General features: G+C 43.9%; 1 protein-coding gene across 3 annotated transcripts in view; it reads left to right on the top strand.

The window, feature by feature from the left end:
- Nucleotides 1-17,020, top strand: part of NALCN (sodium leak channel, non-selective) — a 298,095-nt gene extending 281,075 nt beyond the window's left edge. For all 3 annotated transcript variants that reach the window (XM_047081619.1, XM_047081611.1, XM_047081602.1), the window contains 10 exons: nt 1,702-1,770; nt 2,721-2,869; nt 3,711-3,804; nt 5,444-5,576; nt 6,250-6,365; nt 8,266-8,423; nt 12,162-12,312; nt 13,657-13,806; nt 16,180-16,297; nt 16,827-17,020. In XM_047081619.1, coding sequence (XP_046937575.1) covers nt 1,702-1,770; nt 2,721-2,869; nt 3,711-3,804; nt 5,444-5,576; nt 6,250-6,365; nt 8,266-8,423; nt 12,162-12,312; nt 13,657-13,806; nt 16,180-16,297; nt 16,827-17,020 — 1,332 coding nt within the window. The remainder of the gene's footprint in view (nt 1-1,701; nt 1,771-2,720; nt 2,870-3,710; nt 3,805-5,443; nt 5,577-6,249; nt 6,366-8,265; nt 8,424-12,161; nt 12,313-13,656; nt 13,807-16,179; nt 16,298-16,826) is intronic.
- The last annotated feature ends 283 nt before the right edge of the window (nt 17,021-17,303 follow it).

Below are 17,303 nucleotides of genomic sequence, written 5' to 3'. Positions count from 1 at the left end.
GTATTGAGTGTCCTTCTTAAAACAACTGTCACCGTCAGCATCAGGGGCTGTGCCAAGCCTAGGTGGGCTCTCAGTCACCCTGATCCATTTCCTCGAATAATGAGTGGTTTTGAGCACCAAAGATGTGTAAGCCACCATGCTGGAGATTGAGAAGAATGCACAGATCAAAACAAAGGCAGTCATTGCTCTCATGGACATCACAGCCTGGAAAGTTTGTGTTTTGTTTCATTTCAAAGTTTTATGCCAGAATGTTTCATCATGATCCAAGAGGCTGGGAGGGCAGGTGTGGTTTGGGACAAGTAGGCATTCATGGAACGCTCCCAAGTCAATGAGAGTTGCAGCCATAGTGAGGCAGATGGAGGAAAGACACGTATTCCTGCAATGACACAAACGAGCGGGAGGTGGCTGCGTCAGAGAGGTCCTGGAAAGTGTCCCTGCAGAAGTGACGATTGGGTTCAGCCTGTAGGATGAGGGTATGTTGGCGGCTGTCCCTGTGATGGAATGCTATGGGAGGGAAATAGTGTGCCTGGAGTAGAAGGAGCAAGAGGCACATGGCACAAGGTCTGGACGGGACCTCTCAGGACCAGGTGAAGGATGGGGGTGCTGTCACTTCCAGAATGCAAAGTGAGAAAGCCTCTATAGCAAATCTGGAACTAACATAGAAAGGGGAAGCAAGGTCCATGTTTTTAGCTTTCCCTAGACAAATATAGCCAAAAACTACTTGGTCCAAAAGAAGAGTAGGGCAGGCTTCCTAATCCTAGATGTCCCAGAGAGGACATCTCACACGGGAAAGACTAACTTGCCTATTCTGCCCGACTGCTTTTGTTCTTTCCCAAGAAGCTTCCGTCCCGGAAAAATACTCATCCTCCACTCTACTTTGCACTCTCTGTGGCCTATTGTGAAGGGAGATGCAGTATTTGTTCCCATCTAAGCTATTTCTATGCAGACACATTCATTTCCTTGTACCTCAAGGATATTCAGCGGACCCCCTTCCCGGGGGCCCATATGTGACAGTTGTCATTTGGCGAGGCGAGACTCCTTGAGAAAAGTCACGCTTTGGCATCAGTTTAATGCCACAGTTGTTATTGCAGCTCTAGCTGGTGGGATCTTTGTTTCCGAGATGAAGCTTTCTTAGTCATAAAGTGCACCCAGTCATCTCTCGCTGCTGATTGCACACTTGAAGAATGAGCTGGATGTGTTTCTGGGCTGGACAGACATTCTCTGCAATCAGCTTACACGAATGTGGCCGGCTGGTCTCCAAAGTCTCCGGAGACCTTCTGAGAGGAGGAAGCTGACCTCCTGCAATCTTTTCCAACTCTAGACCTTCTTTGCCAGGGTTCCTGCATTTTTGGTCTCACTTGACATCCTCATGTTGCACTGTTACCCTGAGTTTTTCTTGCTCCTCAAAGGAGCCGGTCACTATTTTATGTAAAACTTATTTTAGTTTTAAAATACAGAATTCAGCTGAGCAAAACAGAGACCGAAGTTTCATTTAAGATTTGATTTTATAGCTAATATTTATTCATGAGTTTTGGCAGTGACCTTTTCAGCACCTTTTAAAGATAAATTTCTTATAAGAATTTTCACATTTTATTAAACTAATTACTCAGTAGACTTCACAGAAGACTTAAAATGAAAACTGGAATTGTAACAAGATCTCCTGTGCACATGGCGAGTGGCTGTCTTCTGTTTAAATTTCAGAACGCGTATACCTACATGATGGGCGCCTGCGTGATTGTCTTCCGGTTTTTCTCTATCTGTGGAAAGCATGTGAGTACGTTGTAAAGGATACTATCAACGGTTGCATAAGCACAGAAGAAAGGAGCGATGCCTGATTGACTTCAGCTATCCATCTGGGTCTTCAGGGTGGAAGTTAACAAATTGGTAGTCATCCTAAGTCCAAATGAGCAAATATTAAATATTAAAATGAATCGGCAGCTTAGTTATCTTGTGATACATCTCCTGACATTTCTGTTCTTTTATTTCTTCTTCATATTGGCTAAATTAACTCAGTCATCAACTAAAGACAACATCTCAGGCATGAAAGCGAAAACCAATGCTCTTTCTTAATACTTCTTTATTTTTATTGTTTCTATTTGAATAAGCTTACTTTACTGGAAAGAAAAATCATCTTTAGTGAAGATTCGTGATTCTATGACCCCAGATTTCTTTATATTCTTTGTTATTGCATATATTGCATATATGTGGAATATATTGCATATATTCCACATATATTTTTCATTTTTTAATGTAATTTTCTTTTTCGCTACTGACACTATTTCATATACCTTCCATATATTCACGTATTCAATATGTGCTATTTGATGGTATTTAGTATTTTGCCATTGGTTAGGTTTGTTTTTATGAACATCTGTTTGTGGGAGAATCCTGAGCCTACTTGGTGGAATAGGCCAAAAATATACAGCCCTCATCATAGAGACTCGGGGAGCAAGAGAAGAGAAAATAGAAGCAAGGAATTTTAGGGAGAGGCTTTTATTAATTTGGCTGAAAAGGCTGAACAGTTGGAAATACAAGTCGAATTTCTCTCTAATGTTTTTTGAATAATATTTAGATTAATACCCTTTATTAAGAACTAATTCAAAGCAATTTTAAAATGAGGGTCACTCTCGTGCCACCTGCTTACCTGTTACTTACTTCCCAGGCTCCCCATGGCTAAGTGAATTAAATATTCATTTCTGTCTCCCCACATCTCCATATAGGTAACACTAAAGATGCTTCTCCTGACGGTGGTTGTCAGCATGTACAAAAGCTTCTTTATCATAGTGGGAATGTTCCTACTTCTATTGTGTTATGCTTTTGCTGGAGTTGTTTTATTTGGTACTGTGAAGTATGGAGAGAACATTAACAGGTTGGTGTGGATTTCTCTCCCTATTCATTTATCAAGCAAACTTTTATAATCATGAAATCAGGAATAAAAACCTGAATGACTTTTGTCTATCAAAGACAGGAGGAAGGGGAAACAATGAGTTGGAAACTAAAACAAAATGTCCAAATTTTAAATGACATTTTTCTAATTAAAAACAGTCTACACATTTACTTTAGAAACCTTGTCTCCGTAATATTACCAAAATGTAACGGGAACCCATAATTCCAAATCTACCACTACACAGGAATAACCACTTGTAATTTCCCGGTGAATTTCTATCCACCTACTGCCAAAAAACAACATATTCTTTTTTAAATTACACTTTGAACAGATTTGGGTTTTCTTTTTTTTTTTTAACAAAGCAGAACATGGGAAACTATACTCCCAAAATGGTTACTATATACGAAAAGCATTTTTCAGAGATTATCTTTAATTTTGGGAAGCACTTCATAGTTTTTTAAAAAGGAATTATACAACACATTATATACAGATGTGTCTTGTTGCAGAGATTGCTTATTTGATACATGGCAGCTCTACTTTTTATAGCAAAATCCATGTGAAAGAAGGAATCACTTTTACTTGTCAAAATTGGAACCCTTAGCCACTCAAGATGCATGGCCACAAAATGGTGGCACCATGCTAGGGTTGGGTTAGACGGCTATGCTTGAGGGCAAGTGTGAATAACAAATTAAGAAGATATAACCTTCAGACATGGTGACTTAACAACCACATCTGCTCCAAAATCTACCTGCTTTAGTGGTAACACCTTACTACTTCATGACCAACTATATTACCCACATTCTGGTTTTTCCTCCTTCATTAGGCATGCAAACTTTTCCTCAGCTGGCAAAGCCATCACCGTACTGTTCCGAATCGTCACAGGCGAAGACTGGAATAAGATTATGCATGACTGTATGGTAAACTTCTCTTCATCACTAACAGTACATCAACTTAGAACCAAATGAAACTCTTTGCAGTGCAGTATATCACCAGCCTTATCCTCGTTAGCATCAAGACTTTGTGTACAAAACACCTATCCTGGCTATTTAGTCCATAAAGTTGCATCCTTTTACATTGCAGTATATGGCCATGTGCAGGAAGAATATCCAGTGAACCCAGCTTGAGCTATTGTGGTTCCATCTGGCAGATACGCATTCTGTTGGCATTGTTCTTTCCCTCCCACCTTTAACACTTTGGCAGTCAAGTACAAACAGGGGAGTTCCTCTTCTTTAATTGAATTTATTCAACAGATATTCACTGAGCGCCTGGTTTATACTGGGCCATATGCTAGGAGCTCGGTGTTGCCTGATTCCAAGGCATGCTCAAGGTGCTTATGGCAAGGCCCTGAGCTACACCCTCCCTTTGGGTCCTCCCTTTTCCTCCTTGTGTTCACATCTCCCTTGAAGCATCGGCTCCATCAGGAATCCTGCCCCACACTAAGACTGCAGTGACATGTTCCTACAGCACTCTGTGTTTCTCCTTTGTAGCATGTATCACAGCTATAGTGAGTTACTGGCTTGATTATTCCATCTCTATTTCCTCTCTCTCAACCTCCAGAACAACACTGTCCAAAAGAAATTTCTGCCATGATGGCAATCTGCTCTGTCTAATGCAGTAGCCATATGTGGTTACTGAGCCCTTGAAATGGGACTAGTGCTCCTGAGCAACTGAATTTTAAATTTCATCAAACTGTATTTGATGTTCATTAACATACATTTACATTTTAATAGCCACATGCAGTCCATGGCTCCCATGTATATAGCTTTAGACCGTCAGCAACATGAAGGAGGGACAGACTCTATGTCTTGCTTACCTGTCTGTCTCCAACATTGGGTATAAATCCAGCACATAGTAGGAGCTAAAGAACTCTATGCATGAATGAATGGGGACAGAATTTACCAAATCAAATATAATATGAAGCAGAATTAAATAGATTCTAAATATACAACAAGCAGAGTGCTACAACTGCTTCTTCTGCAGAAGAAAGAGCTAGTCTCTCTGGCTGAAAGAAGCCAGGTTTCTCTGAGGTGCCAGCATTTTATTGGGCCACTAAAGACGGGGTGGGGGGACTTTTGATAACCTGAGTCTAGTGCTCTTCTGTAAAGTCCCATAATGGTCTGGTTTCTTCTTACACAATTTGAATGTGAATTTGCTATGTATAACAAATCTTCATAAAGCTTAACCCATTAGTTAGGTCAAAGAAATTTTTTAAATGCTTTTTTTGACTTTCTGCAGCTCCCATCACAAGAACTACTTACCATTCAGGACTAGTGCAGGTGGCAGAAAGAATGTCTCTTGGAAGAAAGGAGTTCATTTTCATTGTGCTTCTAAAATGGCACTGAACTTGAGATTCCCTGAGACTAGAAGTGTAGAATAAAGGAAAGATTCTTTTTGATTTTTGCCACGGATGATGTACTCAATGTACGTGGCTTTTGGGAGATTAACTTTGAAGTTAATTATGTTTTATATGGTGAGGGATAGTTCACAAACTACAGCATGTGCACAAATTCGTATTCTTCACTCTGACCCCTCCTCCCTCTCCCCCATCGCCCGCAGGTCCAGCCTCCCTTTTGTACTCCAGATGAATTCACATACTGGGCAACAGACTGCGGAAATTACGCTGGGGCACTTATGTATTTCTGTTCATTTTATGTCATCATTGCCTACATCATGCTAAATCTGCTTGTAGGTAAGTGATGTTCACTGAATATGTTTTAATATCTTTAAACCCAGGTACTTAGATAATTACGTACAATTTTCAAGTAATTATCCCAGATTGCTTGGGGCGGGTATTTCATGGCATTAATTATAAATTGTTGCCTCTCGATCCAGAAGCTGAAAAGACCTTTGAAAGGCATGTAAATGACAGTTGATTGCAATTTCAAGAGTTGTCCTATTAATTATGATCATTAATTTCAAAAGAGCTCTTCTCATGGACTGAGTTGAAGAAATCTCAGAGAGGGCTACCTTTATGGCCTTGAAACATCACAGTTATGTTTCTGAAAGATACATGGTGTTCACCCAGGTGTGGGGCCACCCAGAACCCAATCTGACCTTTAAATACTGCCCTGGAACTGTCAACTAAGAGTGAAAGCCAGCTGGCATGGATATCTCCACACACAGAATGTGTGTTTATGCTCATGACCCTCATGTTTTGGAAAGGCAGGAGCTGGATAAATAGCTTAATCCAAGTGTAAGTAAGATATGCCAACTTGGAAAACACACTAAAAAACACTGTAAAAATTTGGCTTGTGATGTAGGTGATAAAATCCATTATTTATAATAGATGTTTTACTTTTTCTAAAAAATGACAGATTAGCATAATTATCTAACTTCTCCATTTTTCTTTTTTCTTTTCTTAGCCATCATTGTGGAGAACTTCTCCTTGTTTTATTCCACGGAGGAGGACCAGCTTCTAAGTTACAACGATCTCCGCCACTTTCAAATCATATGGAATATGGTGGATGATAAACGAGAGGTAGGAAAGGGGACCATTGCTTCATGCCCACCCCCAAAGAGATTCCCTGCCCTGCCGCAGACATTTAAGTAGTCTTGCTGTCACCAGTAGACATCTATTGAATTTGGAATGGCCATTGTGAATTGTAGAAAGCCATCATTGACCATTCAGCAAAATATGCTAGGAAGGGAGAGGGACAGAATGGTCCCCTGTACAACCGTGGATGCCCTCTTCTTGGACATTCAGAAAGTCATCAAGGAGAGGAAACCAAGGAAGCTCTGAGGATGAGAGCAGCAGAAGTAGTGAAGTTCAAATCACCAGAGCGATGGTGTAATACAGAGCCACAAACAGCCACACACAGCAATCCTGATTAGAAGTGCAAAGGAACTACTTAGTGGTTTCTGAAGGTTATTTTTTTAAATTATTTTGGACTTATTCTTTGAATGCTTTAACCATAAAACTTTCCCAAGATTTCCTGGAATTAGCCAAAGCAACAATATCTCATTCTCTAGCTGCTGCTGCTGCTCTTTCTTTTCCCCTTTCTTCATCCCTAGTAAATACTCAGGCCTAGTTCTGGGTGCTGGGGATACAGCAGTGAACGCAACGGAAAGTCACCCATGCTTACAGAGCTTCTATTCTAATATAGGGAGACAAACAATATAACGTGAAATAATAATAATCATTATTATCTCAAGAAGCTATAAGCACTTTGCAGATGGTAATATGGTAGACACCAGTCGGACTGGAGGGCAGGCTACTTTAGCGGGGTGGCCATGATGGTCTGGCTGGGGAGGTGTTGTTAAACCTGACATCCGAAAAACAAGGAGAGTTCTACCATGGGAAAATCTACCATGGGTAGGTTCAAAAACAGTTGCAGGAAGAGTTCACAGAGGGCGTGAAGACCAAAGAACCAGAACAAGCTAAGGAAGGGGGCATCTTGAGCTAAGCCTGCACAGTGATGCCTGGCTTTCCTCACCGCCTTTGTCCCCCTCTCCCTAACACCCCCCACTTCCGCAGTCACCAGTCTCAGGGGGGCTTTCTCTGAGACAGTGACCTGCACGTGTGGCCATCTGGCCTAGCTCTCCTATCTCCCCTTGATCCACCTGCCTCTCCAAGACCACTGCCTGTGGGAACCTGCTTTCCTTGGATGCACACATCAAAGATGGCACCATGAGTCACATGTTAAGGTGTTTCTAACTGACAGGAATTCATGGTTACCCATGTCCCTGCCTTTAGCCCAATGCCTTAATTCAAAGACAGAGCCAGGCTGGCACGGTAGATTGTGTTGCCCGAAAGGGAGCGACACGTGTTTGATATTCCAGAATCTGGAGCTGCTCTGACCAGATTCTCTTGTATGTAATTGTGCTAATAATTGGGAAGACCTGAAAAGGAGTGATCATTCCCTAGAAGAGCCATTTATAAAAAATGTTTAGAAGTTTGTAGCATCCAGGCTAAGTGAAGAGGAGGAACATGTACATGTGAATGTTGTACTTTCTGCGATAATGCATTAGCAACCCACTCAGCGTGTTTTAGAGAAATAGATGAGCAGAGGCTGAGTCAGTGAAACAGACCAGGAGAGGAAAACCCTGGTAAAGCAAGGGCTGGGGCCAGGGAGGCAGAGAGCCTCCTAGGCTCCCAATGCTGCCAGGTTATAAGATCCCACAGAACCAGAGAAGCACCAGCGGAAAATCTAAGTGCTCGGCTTTCAATGTGGTGCTTCTCTAGTAAACACCCTCCTGACCCAGCCTCCAGGGAGGCAAACAACTTCCTTACTTCCCACTGCTAATTATGCTATCTTTTAAGAAAAAGATCTGGTGTCGTTTTTCTTTTTTGTGATTTTTTTTTTTCTGTGAAAACAGAACCCCAAGTGAATCGTTATGGCCTAAAGATGATTTACCAGTTATTGTGCTCTGCCCCCCAGGGGGTGATTCCGACTTTCCGTGTGAAGTTCCTGCTGAGGCTCCTGCGGGGGAGGCTGGAGGTGGATCTCGACAAAGACAAACTTCTGTTTAAGCACATGTGCTATGAAATGGAGAGACTGCATAATGGCGGGGATGTCACTTTCCATGATGTCCTAAGGTACGAGGGAGTTTTCACAACCCTGGGTCACAGAGCTGGAGTGAGTGCTGAAACCAAAGCTGTGACCTCGTGAAATACAACCAACAAGTGGGCTCACAGCCCAAGATGCCACACTCATTGAGATTATAAGGTGAGGCCACACTGCTCAGGCTCCACATGGCCTTTGTCGCTGTCCTGTAAGGGCCGTGTCTGAGTGCCGCACACAGGAGGGGGAAGAAGCAGTGGCCTGACATCCCCAGAGGTGCCCCATATGACTGAGGAGATCCTGATGGGAGAGGTGAGGGGCTTTGGGGAGCACAGCTTCCCCTCGTTCTGTGAGGGAGGAGCTGGTCTGGGGGAGTTTAGTGACTAGGTGGTCCAGCTGGAGTCCAATCCAGATCTTCTCATTTGCTCCATGATTCCGCCCCCAGCTGGCTGGCAAACCACACGTTCCAGACATTCACTGAGACCCCACACAGGACAAGGAGGACGAAATTCCATAAACTGGGTGGTTGAAACAAGTGTATTGTCTCACAGTCCTAGAGGCTAGAAGCTTAAATTCAAGGGGTCGGCAAGGCTGGTTCCTTCTGAGGCTGTGAGAGGGACTCTTCCAGCCTCTTGCCAGCTCCTAGGGGTTGGCCGCCTTCCTTGTAGAAACATCACCCCGATCTCTGCCCTCACCTTCACGTGTTGTTCTTCCCGCATGTGTGCATGCGTGTGCGTGTGTGCTTACACATGTGTGTCCAAATCTTCCCTTTTATAAGGACACCATTCGTATTGGATTAGGGACCCACCCCAGTCCAGTATTATCTCTTCTTAATTAATCACATCTGTAATAACCTATTTCAAAATAAGATCACATTTTGAGGTACTGGGGGTCATCACTCCAACAAAGATTTTTTAGGGGGAAAACAATTCAATCCATAACAGCTTTTTAAACAGGAATCTATAGGGGCACCTTGGTGGCTCAGCCAATTAAGCCTCCAACTTCGGTGCAGGTCATGATTTCATAGTTCGTGAGTTCGAGCCCCATGTCAGGCTCTGTGCTGACTGCTCAGAGCCTGGAGCTGCTTTCAGATTCTGTGTCTCCCTTCTCTCTGTGCCCCGCCCCCCCCCCGACTTGTGCTCTGTCTCTCTGTCTCTGTTTCTCAAAAAATGAACACGTTAAAAAAAATTTAAACAGGAATCCATGGATCAAATCCAGAGGTCAATGGGCTTGGAAACAATCACATCTCTATTGTCATTAATCAGTCACTGAAATGCAGCATTTTCTTCAGTGATGAATGCAGGCAGCAAGCCCCACAGTGTTAATAATAACCTGCATCTCTGCCACCAGCAGAAATCATAGATATTTTCAGATGGCATCGCTGACGTGGCCGATAATCTTCAATATCCTCTATACTCACCACTGCTTCTAAATTACAGTAGTCCTTTGACCTCAGCTAGATGTTATTATTTTTTTTTTAATTTTTTTTTCAACGTTTATTTATTTTTGGGACAGAGAGAGACAGAGCATGAACGGGGGAGGGGCAGAGAGAGAGGGAGACACAGAATCGGAAACAGGCTCCAGGCTCTGAGCCATCAGCCCAGAGCCCGACGCGGGGCTCGAACTCACGGACCGCGAGATCGTGACCTGGCTGAAGTCGGACACTCAACCGACTGCGCCACCCAGGCGCCCCTAGATGTTATTTAATGCATTAATAAAGAAGCACTTATGTTACTCTGTCACCATCTTTTTAAAAATTTCTAAAATTAATTTCATTTCTTTTTTTTATTAAAATAGAGTTGACATACAATGTTATATTAGTTTCAGGTGTACAACATAGTGATTCCACAACTGTGTATGTTATGCTGTGCTCACCACGAGAGTAGACACCATCAGTCACCATACAACACTATTACAGCGTCATTGACTATATTCTTTATGCTGCACTTTTCATCCCCGTGACTTATTCATTACAAAACTGGAAGCCTGTACCCTCCCTCTCCCTTTCACCCTCTTCCCCTCCACCCTTCTGGCAACCAGCAGTTTGTTTTCTGTATTTATGGGTCTGTTTCTGCTTTGTTTATTTTTTAGATTCCACATGTAATTGAAATCATATGGTATTTGTCTTTCTCAGTCTGACTTATTTCACTTAGCATGATACCCCCTACCTCCATCCATGTTGTCACAAATGGCAAGATCTCATTCTTTTTTATGGCTGAGAAATATTCCATTGCATATATACTGTATCTTCTTTATCCGTTTTATCATCACTTTTTTAAAGAAAATAATATGAGCACTGTATTTGAATATAATTGCTTTCCTTGGTAATAAGAGATATTTTATTTTATGCATTTAAAATGTTATTCTATGAAAAGTCCCATGGGCCCCACTCTCAAAGAGGTCTGTCCGCAGGAAAAGTCATGGCCCTCTTCTAGAAGTGGCTATTTTCATCATGTGGAAAATATTTGGTGAAGGGCTGGGTATGGTGTCACACATTCAGAAGCACTCAGGTATACAGAAATATGCTTGGGACTGAAATTTGAAAATAAGAACAGGAAGGACCCGGGAGAAGTTCTCTCAAGTTTCCCAGTTTACTTCCCGCTATTCCCTTCTTCCAGGAGCAAGCCAAAGGGCAGAAAAAGAAGAGGCAGAAAATACATATGACTAGCAGAGGACGCCATCTCAGAATGTCACCAAATCTTTCCTCCTGGTGACAAATATTTTTAGGTGAAGGGAGACACGTAGACACCCCGCTGTCATTAGCAGTTCTCATTCGGCCTCTCTGGAACACAGGGAGGCATCCGATAAGATGGACCCGGGCGAAGCCAATGGGGGCCTGGATTGCCCCTCCCTATCCCTGCAGCTCAGGAAGTGATGAAAACAGTTTGGCACTGATGAGATTCTGGAGGAGGCAGGGAAGAGAGGAAGGGCAGACACATTTCCCTCCTCCAAGGAGGGAAGAGCGCTAGCAAAGAAGAGAAGGTCGGGGTGCCAGTGCTGCATGGGGAGGACTCCCGAGCACCTCCGTGCTGTGATGTGGGCGGTGGAGGCAGCACTGAGTTCACAGGAGGGGCAGGCAGGGGCTGAGCGCCAACCGGGGGTCCTGTGGCAGCACCAGCAAGCACCAGGGGCAGAAGGGGCTGCGTTCTTCTTTGGCTATAGACCCCTCAGCCTAGATGCAGTGTGAGTTGTTGCCTTACTGAGGCGACACATCGGTTGTGTTGGCTTCATTTGCCCCCGCCTGAACCTGTTGCGCCTAGGGCAGAATGGGAGCAAGTATTCCACCCTGACCTTTCACCCACCAGAATTAATGAGGAAGATCCAGGGGCACAGATGGGATCGACAGAGAGGGAAATGGCAGGGGCGGGGGGCAGGAAGCCTGACCTTAGCCAACCCTTACTGACCATCCCCACCTGGAACTGAAGGTGAAGGAAGTATACAGACAGAGCAGTCTTCCTTCTACAGGGAACATTCCAAAGCCTTAAGCAGCTGGTAATGTAGATCAGGGACCAGCCTAGACCTTTGGTTTTACAAACGCTTATATGGCACTTACTACTGTAAGCACCTCCCAAGTATTAACTCAGTCATTTAATAAGGTGGGGACCATGACTGTCCCCATCTTACAGAGGAGGTGACATAACTAGTCCAGTGGCACAGGAACAGTCCCTTGGTTGGACTGAGTGGTGTCCTCTCTGAAAGTTGAGATCTCCACCAGAGTCCCAAATGAGTCCGACCTGGAATGCTCTTGTGTGTCCCCCCCACCCCACCCCCAGCATGCTGTCCTACAGGTCAGTTGACATCCGGAAGAGCTTGCAGCTGGAGGAGCTGCTGGCCAGGGAGCAGCTGGAGTACACCATCGAGGAGGAGGTGGCCAAGCAGACCATCCGCATGTGGCTGAAAAAGTGTTTAAAGCGCATCAGAGCTGTGAGTCAACTGGCAGCATCCGGGTTTTTCTTTCCTCCTGTCAAAGGAGAAGGAGGAGGAGGGACAAAAGAGCTTCAGGAACAGCGGAATGAGATGCTCTGTGATTAGCCTCGTAGCCCCTCAACTGTGTCAGCTTCATCCCCTCGTGATGGCCACCTGGTTCGCACCTGAGCTCTCATCCAGACCCAGCTGCGCCCTCGTTAGCAGAGTCCATAAGGCGTTGCCATGGAATCACATTTTTGTAACAGAACATTGATGTTTAAAAAGCAGTTTACTGAACAAATATTTATTAAAATATTTGTGATCTCCATTTATCAAACTCAACTGTTCAAAATGCCCAAATCTCTATACGATGACTGGCAACCGAGTTTACAAAAGTACTTTTAAATCGCTCCTAAAAATTCCACCATTCCATTGATAATGTTGTTTGGTCTTTAACAAAGGCCACGTCTCCTGGGAGTTTAATGATCTGTCTGTTGCCTTTAGACTTATAAGCTTATAGGATTCTCTGACTCATAAATCAATGAACATATACTGTGTTGGCATACACTGTGTTTACACTAGGCATTTCTACTAGATAATTATTTTTATGATTATGCTTTTGACTTACACTTCACACACAGATGAAAGAATCACACTAATTACTAAACATTTATACATAATACACTTTTTAAATCCTGTTTCTCAGAACAACATCAACAGCAGAAACATATCTGTTGGAGGAGAAAATGTCCCCAGGGAAACAAAACACTTCAACCTCCTATAACAAGACAATAGTTATATCATAGCCCTGTTCACTTTGGGGACCCAACCTTCCCCCCCCCCACCACAGACCCCAAGAAGGCACAGGGAGCTGGCTCAGCACCAGACCATGTTCCCAAGTGTGTGTCAAGACAGACAGGCCTGCCTCTATCCAGAATAAGACAAGAGCAAGGGTTTCACTCATCCATCCAAAGCTCTCTGCCTCTAACAACACAGAAAGAAAGGGTGATCCATATTGGCTGAATGAGCACAGAGCAAAATAAGAAGGGAAAATATAGAACACCCAAGTTAGTGATTTAAAAATTCTGTTTTAAATACAACAGGAGCTAGCATCAATGAACATATTTATTCCCATTGTTATGCAAATAAGCGTGGGTTGGGAGGTCTCTAAGCCTGCCTTTATAGCAGTCTGATACTTAACTAGGGGAAGTAGTTAAACATCCTCATTTGGAAGTTCCTAAGAGGTCACTGAGCATACAGGTTCTTTGGAGAGGAGAGAAGGAAATACAATTTGAGTGCTGGGGGACAGGGGGATGTTGGGTTGATTTCTCTGTTACCGAGAGAATGATCATATTTCCATAGAAACAGCAGCAGTCATGCAGCATCATCCACAGTCTGAGGGAGAGCCAACAGCAGGAGCTGAGCCGGTTCCTCAATCCCCCCAGTATCGAGACCACCCAGCCCAGTGAGGACATGAATGCTAACAGTCAGGATAATAATATGCAACCTGAGGTATGTGTATGAGGCATCCTTCCTCCAAGGATATTATGTGCATTTTTTATTTTTTATTTTTCATTTATTTTTTTTAGTGTTTATTTATTTTTGAGACAGAGAGCGTGAGTGGGGGAGGGGCAGAGAGAGAGGGAGACACAGAATCTGAAGCAGACTCCAGGCTCTGAGCTGTCAGCACAGAGCCCCACGGGGGGCTCAAACTCACGAACCACAAGATCATGACCTGAGTGGAGTGGTCGGATGCTTAACCGACTGAGCCACCCAGGCGCCCCACATGCATTTTTAAAATAAAAAATAAAACAGTGCTGTTCACATAGCCATTTCAAACAAGTGACAGTATTTCTTTTTTTCCAAATGTTTATTTATTTATTTTAAGAGAGAGAGGGAAAGTGCAAGCAGGAAAGGGGTAGAAAGAGAAGAGGAGACAGAGAATCCCAAGCAGGCTCCATGCTGTCAGCACAGAGCCTGACAGGGAGCTTGAACTTATGAACCGTGAGATCATGACCTGAGCCACAATCGAGAGTCAGATGCTTAACCAACTGAGCCTCCCAGGCACCCCAAGGTGACAGTATCTCTAATTGAAAGTTTTTAAGTAAAAAAAAAAAAAAAAAAAAAAAAAAAAAGGAACATATTGATCTAGATTATCTTTGGACCTTTACAACTTGGAATGCTTTGGGGTTATTTCAAAAGATTCTGATTCTGAGTTGTATGAATACTAAAAAAAAAAAGTTAATGCTCTGAACGCATTAATTCTATTGATTTTTGTCTAAAGAGTTCATATCGCATCTCTACAGGTTTAACGGAGTCCAGTGATATTACTTGACTTAGGAGAACATGGTTTGCCCGAAGCTCTGCCCTAAATGCTTTCTTCTACCAGGTCACAGGAACTTGCAGTAGAATCAGTGAAAATGTTTGTAATTGACCACCACCTTCCTTAAACAGTCAGACTCATTGAGGCTTTGTCCTCCCTTAGTTGGGCATTGGAAGAGCATATGGAATTCAGGAGGACCTTCTTCACTAGGGCAAAGCTTATTTCCATTTCCAGACTCAATGTACGTGTCCATAAAAAAGCCTAGCATGGACACGCTGGAGAACCTTGCTCCGTGACCAGCAGCTGGCAGGGGGCCTCCCCATTAGGAGGGTGCAGTTGTGGACGAGCTGGAGTCGATCCAGCACTCTGAGATGAGCCCCTGGCACAGTAAGGCTTTGTGATGTGTAGCGGCCTAGTCAGGGGCCGGCAGTAAATACCGAAGCCTGTGGCTCCATAGCCCAGCGAGATGCTTCAAGGGAATTCCTTGTTCCACAGCCCAGTTTGGGGTGGGTTTCATGTTGTCGCCTCCCCAACATGTGGGAATCAACTGCCACCGACAACAGGGACTTGTGCAGGGACAGTCAGCAAAGGGCAGAGACATAGAGGCTTCATGTGTGGGGCCAGGGTAAGATCAGGACAGCCAGCCAGGCAGGGCTGATGAGGCTGGCAAAGTGATGATTGCAGAGCTGTCTACTTTCAGGTAAAAAAACAAAACCAAAAACAAAACAACAGCAACAACAAAAAATCCATGAGGTAACCAAAAAACCAAGAGGGGATACTGAAGAGATGTGAGGTCCGAGGCACTGATAGGAAAGGGGGGGCACCAGAGACTGAGTAAAAAGGGTGGAGGGTCTCAGCTCTTCTCTGACATTAGTCTTGGCTGGTATAAGCTTCATTCTCCTCTGGGGCTGTTGGAGAGTGTTGTCTGCTGAGCTCTCTTTCTGGAGCGCTAGGACTGACCTATAGGTTGGCAAGAATATATTTTCAGGAAACCGGTCAGTCCTTGCTGCCCCCCCGCTTCCTTCCTGGTCCATAGCTACACCCCAGGTGCAGAGGGGAGGTAGCCGTGGGAGTGGAGGAGTCCTGGAGGGATACCTGGAGGAGGTGCTACCTGGAGAATTGTGCCCCCTCCCTTCACCGCGTGCAGGGGTGGCTCTCACTTTCCTGGACTCTCTGAACCCATTTTCTCTTTTCCTTTCCCCATTGTGGACTCTGGGGCTCCAGTACTGTTTTTCCTATTGTGTTTTCTTTCTTTCTTAAAATAAGGGTCCATGGTGGGAGGTAGGGGAGGGTGGGTGATGGGTATTGAGGAGGGCATCTGTTGGGATGAGCACTGGGTGTTGTATGGAAACCAATTTAACAATAAATTTCATATTTAAAAAAATGAATAAACTCTAAACTCTAAAAAATAAATAAATAAATAAATAATAAAATAAAATAAAATAAAATAAAATAAAATAAAATAAAATAAAATAAAATAAGGGTCCAGACTGGTGCAGAGGACAGGAGGGGAGCACAGCGTTAACAAAGAGCCAGTAACTGCTTTATTCTCCCCCATGCAGACCAGCAGCCAGCAGCAGCTTCTGAGCCCCACGCTGTCGGACAGAGGGGGCAGTCGGCAGGACTCCACAGACCCCGGAAAACCCCAAAGGAAGTTCGGGCAGTGGCGGCTGCCCTCAGGTGTGTGCCCCGAGTCCTTTCTCCATTGATTCAGGTCCTAGAGGTGTCTACACCCTGTGGGCTTTGGGTCTCAGATTTCAAATTCAAGTCTACCCCTAAAGTGATTTACAGACTCCCTTCGCTATTGCTGACACTATCTGCCCTTTTCCTTTGTAGTTTTTCTTTCTTTGTATATACTAACAAACACCTACTCACCCATATTCCTATGACACTTATATTTGCCCAGACTGGAATGTTTTATTTTATTGTATCTTATCTTATTTAGTTTTTGTGGTTATCTCAAAGTGCAACTGGCAAGTAGCAGTTTTTCAAATGGTATCACTAGTTGTCCCTGAACAGAATTTTAAAGTCCATGATGAATATAAAGAACCGAGAGCTGGAAGGATTTCATACTTAACATCTATGGATAGGACGTGTTTATGGGGACTTGTTTACTTGTTACTGCTGGGACTATCACAGCTTTTCAGGAATGGCTTGCAAAGGGGTGAACAGCTCCACGTTGCTCATAGGACTTTTGTCAATTCCACAGCACCAAAACCAATAAGCCACTCAGTGTCTTCGGTCAACTTACGATTTGCAGGGCGCACAACAATGAAATCCGTAGTGTGCAAAATGAACCCCATGACCGACACGGCGTCGTGTGGCTCCGAGGTGAAGAAGTGGTGGACCCGGCAGCTGACGGTGGAGAGCGATGAAAGCAGCGATGACCTTCTGGACGTTTAGGTGGAATTAGTGCAGTGCAAGGTTTAATGGGGAGCACTGTTTTCTAGCATTTTCCTCCTATGGTCTAACATGGACCATGGACCATGGACCATGGCGAGCAGTCTATACTTAAGATATCATTTAATTCTATCTCGTCACAAGAGGTCTTTAAGTTGCTTTTTGTCCTGCCGTAGGAAGGCCTAAAACTTGGTCGGTGGCTGTTGTGTATACAGGGAGTTGTTACCGTGATTTTGAGAAAATTTGCCTAATGGTTGTATTTGTAATATTAGAGAACTATCCCAAT

The sequence above is a fragment of the Lynx rufus genome, unplaced genomic scaffold (genome assembly GCF_022079265.1).
Source record: "Lynx rufus isolate CCGP_SWC_20201006 ecotype Redwood Valley unplaced genomic scaffold, mLynRuf1.p SCAF_1, whole genome shotgun sequence".
Classification (NCBI taxonomy): Eukaryota; Metazoa; Chordata; class Mammalia; order Carnivora; family Felidae; genus Lynx; species Lynx rufus.
The sequence above is the reverse complement of the archived record's forward strand: the minus strand, read 5'-3'. Positions and strand labels throughout refer to the sequence as shown.